Here is a 5,286-nt window from a genome sequence, read left to right on the forward strand (position 1 = left end):
ATGGGGGCTCAAGGAAGCAGAACAAAAGAAAAAAACATGCGTAATTCTACACATGTGAAATTGTTTTATATTGACTGTTATTATTATTATTATTATTATTATTATTATTATTATTATTATTATTATTATTACTATCATTATTATTTTCATCATTATCATTATCATTATCATTATCATTATTACAATTATCATTATTATTATTATTACTTCGTGGTTACGAAAACACTTTGGTTGCTGTGCAATTTTTAGACCATTTTCTAAATTTTTCTCTGTGTTCCGACTACCATTGTCTGACATTTAGAGATAACGCGACCGACATGTATCCAGAACCCTTCCATCCGTTCTTCCGACTAAATGCTCTCTGAGAATCTTTGTTTATAACACGAGGAGCCTTGTGTCTGCAGCCACGGCCTCATGAAGAAACATTTTACACTCGATGCTGCTACCCGAACATACATCAAGCGTACAAACAAATCCCAACCTACACAAATTTGTTTAAAAAAAAATATAGTGAAGCGTACCCGCACGTCACATGTTTCCAGGGAATTTCAGCGACGTACACACAACACACTCAAACAGACGCTACATGGAAATAAGAAGCACACAAACACACACAAAAACATGGTTAAACGTAATGTTGGGATATAAATTGCTTTTATTTTGTGAATGTCATTTCTTGGCCATTTCCTTGTCAATTGCAGCACGTCTCTGTGAACGGTTCTTACGAGTTGGATTGTAAAGATGACATCTCTGGACACACACACACAAAAAAAAAATACAACTTAGTTGGAGGACCCTGTCTGACGCTGACAACTACTAAATGTAGCGAGGATAAACTGTTTACATTGATCCTAATCAACTAAGTGGCGGAACACGGTTAACCCAAGGAAACGTGTACATATATCGCGTTTGACATTATCTCGGATATATCCTCTTACGTGTGTTCGGGAATATACATATTTCATCTCGCGAGTTCACTTGCAGTATGACGGTGCCCCGAACTTGAGGACACCGGCATTAAGAACTTACCAACATAAAACAATGATGAGGTATTTTATAGTTGTTAGCCCAAATGTGAACATCAATTAAAGGTTAGATAGTGCAATAACACAAAAGAGAGATGAACGTGAAAACAGTAAAGGAAAGTATACGCTTTTAATATGAAGATACAGATACAGAGTTTAAACAGACGTATTGCATTAATTCACTGTCATAGTTTATCTTATTCTGTTTTGCTATGTTTTGTTTATTTGTCATTTTTTTATATTTGTTCGTCTTTAGCATAGGAAGACGCTCAAAAGTAAGTAACATCAAGCGTACTCATAAATTATGCACGCATAAAGAAACATACCAACACACACACGCACATAGAACACGTTATGACGTTATGGTGTTATCTCAGACATGTCTGCTGACGTTCAACCAAATGAAATGAGACCCGGGGCATTTCATGAAGCGTTTTGTCAGATATTTTCTTTGACTGACAAGCTGTCATAAGCTTGTCACTTCCCAACAATATTACAACAGCTCAATCTCTGAATTCCTTCAAGAATAAATTAAAATAATTTTTATTGAAATATTATAATATCCAACCGAGTTAGTTTCCCTTTATCATCTCAGTCAAGTCATCATTCTTTTTTACATAAGTCCTCCTTCTAATTAAGTCCCTGTCTGTGTTCTAAATATAACGATGTGTTTTTTCTCTCTTTCTCCTGCATTCTTACCAACATAATTACGTATAAAAAATGTTTTGCATTACATTCAATCCAGCTTGTATTTCATCACTTATTTTACATTATGGAATCTACATTGCTTGCGTCCACGATGGCACGTGCTGTAGTTTTTTTCCCCTTTTTCTCCCGTTTTTTTTTCTCTTTTTTCTCTCTTTTTTTTTCCTTTTCTTTCTTTTTCCCTTCCCAATCATCTTGATGTCAGTTGACATCGGTTCGTTTATTTTGTTTTATATTGCTGTTTTGTGTATTTTCTGAGGGTCCCATATCGTACAAGCTCTGCTTCTTAGTGGGACCCTCCACTTCCATCCTCATCCTTAGTTGACTTGTATTATACGCTTTATGTATATATTAACAAAGATGTAATCGCATCTACTTCTCATTTTCATATATATGTACCTTGTCAAATTATGTTCTGCCAGTATTACAAATATCCTGTACATATGCAATGTATGTAATTTCTTTGTTTATTTGGTGGCAGTGAAAATAAAGTTGAATTGAATTGAAAAATAAGCTACTAAAATCCTTACATCTGATTGGCTAAGATTCCCCCCTCCCAAAGTGACTGACCGCTGTGAAAGAGGCTTTCATTTCTTTTTCTGTTGATGTTTGTTTGCACTTGTTTCTTGGCACGACAATCTCTCGTATAGGATTAGATGTACGCGATCGCACACACACGCACAAACGCACAAAAACACACACACACTGTCAAACCCAAATGCAAGACTCCCACATGCAATAGCAATTATCATATTTATCAAACTTAGGATCGCGCAGGAGCAAACTTGTCGTCAATTATGCACCTATATTATCTTATCACAAGTGCATCAAATGAGTTTTCCTAAGAATCATTTTATCCACAATTGACTTGTATCAATGTTTGTTTTCGACGTCGGTGAAAACTTATTTCTACATTAAAAAAAAAAACCGTGGAAGAAACATACAGATGTAATAAAAAGAGGATCTCATAAAACATCCTTCTACAAAGTTATTATTGCTACAGTTTAACTGGTAAGATCTTGTTTCAATTTTCTCGGACTTCTAATAAGATCGATTCTGGAGTCGGTGGAGTTCAAGGCAGACGTTGTTGTTGTTGTTAATGTTTTACCTGAGGGAGATGTCTCCTGGCAAAATAAAACCCTCGGATCGATCGATGGGTTCATGACTGTCCATCGAGGCAAAATTAAGTGAGTACATGTAATTCTGTATAATCCAAAACTCTACAAATTACATGTGTATATAAATATAATATAATATAATTTCAAAACTCTATATACTCTCCCCCTCTCTCTCTCTCTCTCTCCTTTCTCTCTTTATCTCAGTAATTATGTATAATCCAAAACTCTACAAATTACATGTGTATATAAATATAATATAATATAATTTCAAAACTCTATATACTCTCCCCCCCCCCCTCTCTCTCTCTCTCTTACTATGATTGTGCATATGAATATGTGTAATGGAGAAAATGAATGTTGATCATATTATGAATTATTATACAAACAACAGTACGTTTGATTATGAATACAAAAAGCTAAAGATTGCTGCCGGGAAATTATGTCATAGAGCTTTACGAGTTTTAACAGTATCAGATGGGAAGCCGGGTCAAGAAATTTCTCTCCCAATGCACATTGTGATTACTCGATACTAAAGTAGTTTGACAGAGCGCGCGCGTTTGTAGGACATCACTGTGTTCACGGGTTTTGTGGGCCCGGACGACTTGTACCTCGTGCGCCGCCGGCTCGCGTGGTTCCCTCCGCGGCGGCATACTGTGATGGTATAAAGAGAGCGAGCAGAACAGAAGTTATTCATTTCAGACGTAGATGCTGCGGCTGCGCTTCTCCAGTCTCACGGGCTTACATTGGCTTAGATGAAGGTTTCGTGTAGGAGAAGGAACCACAATTTTACTTATTTTTCTAAACGATTTTATCGACTGGAGGAAATCATCCGCTTCAACATCTCCAGCTCTTTCCACTGAATGGAGCTAAATGATTAGCGGGTCTGCGTTGAGCCATGTATGGACTTGAGCTGTCGTCTTAATAATTGCACAACACAACTGTGTTACTCTTGGTTGCATTATATGAGGCAGGGAAGATTGAGGCAGAGTGATAAACTTTGAAGTAGACTCCTTCGAATTTCAAAGGCGGGGCGATCTCAATGGGAAAAATGGATTCGACTGAGGCCCCCCTCAGTACCTCGCTAATGGTCACCGGGGAGTACTCGATCCAGGATAATATGACTTGGACAGGGATTTCACTCTCAGATGAGGAAAGAATGTGGCTGCGCGTCGGGGTTCCAGTCGTATACTCGTCCATAGTCATAATTGGCCTAATTGGGAACGGTCTCGTAATAACTGTGCTCATGAAGTACAATAACATGAAAACGATCCCTAACATCTACATACTAAACTTGGCTATCATGGATTTCATGTTTGTTTTGACGCTCCCATTTCAGGCCGTCCAGGCATCGTCCCTACATTGGCCTTTTGGATGGTTGATGTGTAAACTCGTCACGGGCTATGACTCGGTGAACATGTTCGCATCCGTCTTCACGCTGAGCTTCATGAGCGTTGATCGCTACGTCGCAGTTGTCTATCCGATATCATCGATCCGGTATCGCACTAAGACTAAGACTCGCATCTTCTGCTGCCTCGTCTGGTTTTCCGCAATTCTGCTTGCTCTCCCATCGTGGCTCTACTTTGATATAGTCTCTTCTCCGTCAGGAGAGCACTGCTATACGAAACATATCAAGACCAATGCCGAAGCAAACTTTTATTGCTACTTCAATGTTATGTTGGGGTTCATATTGCCTCTCCTTGTGATTTTGACCGCGTACACGGCCCTGCTTTACAAGATGTTACGCAGCAACCTCCCTCTGAGGTCGGACGGTGCAAGCGCCGCTCAACGGGCGTCAAAACGCGTCTCGATTTTGACGATATCGGTGATCGTGGTATTTTTCATTTGCTGGATGCCGTACCACGCACTGCAGATCGCCTTTGCCATAGGCCTGCGTAGCAGCAAAGCTCTTCGTGTGTCGAATTCCATCGTAGTTTGCTGGTGCTATAGCAACAGCTGTTTCAATCCGCTGGTTTACACTTTCATTGGAGAAAACTTCAAGAAGAACCTGGCCGACATGTGCCCCTGGTGCTTCCCTAGAGCGAGCAAATTCGACAGAAATCGCGGCGGCCGGGAGAGCAGCACGTACACGAGAGGCGGCACGATGCGGCTAAACAACGTCCACTACAATGAGTACACCAGTCCCACTGTGGCACCGTCTACAACGGTCGGGAGCGACGGCTGTAATAACGACCACTCTCCCAAGATGCAGACATACACTTTTACTACCTGATTATGACGTAATCACGGAATAGCGGTGGGTAGATGAGACGCGTGTGCCTGTGACTGATACCACTGTAACATATATATATACACAAGGGTGTGAACGATTGATTTCAATCCATAGAGAAGCAAAAGACATATCCTGGCCTTTTTATGGTGTCGCATGTAAACTGACAGGCTTATTAATGTAAACAGGATATGGCGGTATAGATGAAGAC

At 39.7% G+C, this 5,286-nt stretch overlaps 1 protein-coding gene across 1 annotated transcript; it reads left to right on the top strand.

Annotated features, from left to right (window-relative positions):
* The first annotated feature begins 4,091 nt into the window (after positions 1–4,091).
* On the top strand, positions 4,092–5,078 carry LOC140230968 (somatostatin receptor type 2-like). The gene has a single exon (XM_072311111.1). The coding sequence runs from the start codon at positions 4,092–4,094 to the stop codon at positions 5,076–5,078; it is 987 nt and encodes a 328-aa protein (XP_072167212.1).
* The last annotated feature ends 208 nt before the right edge of the window (positions 5,079–5,286 follow it).

Source organism: Diadema setosum, chromosome 7 (genome assembly GCF_964275005.1).
Source record: "Diadema setosum chromosome 7, eeDiaSeto1, whole genome shotgun sequence".
NCBI classification, from domain to species: domain Eukaryota; kingdom Metazoa; phylum Echinodermata; class Echinoidea; order Diadematoida; family Diadematidae; genus Diadema; species Diadema setosum.

What these genes read in the sequence shown, in the direction of transcription:
- LOC140230968 (XM_072311111.1), top strand. Translation starts at nt 4,092, where the DNA reads ATGAAGTACAATAACATGAAAACGATCCCTAACATCTACATACTAAAC.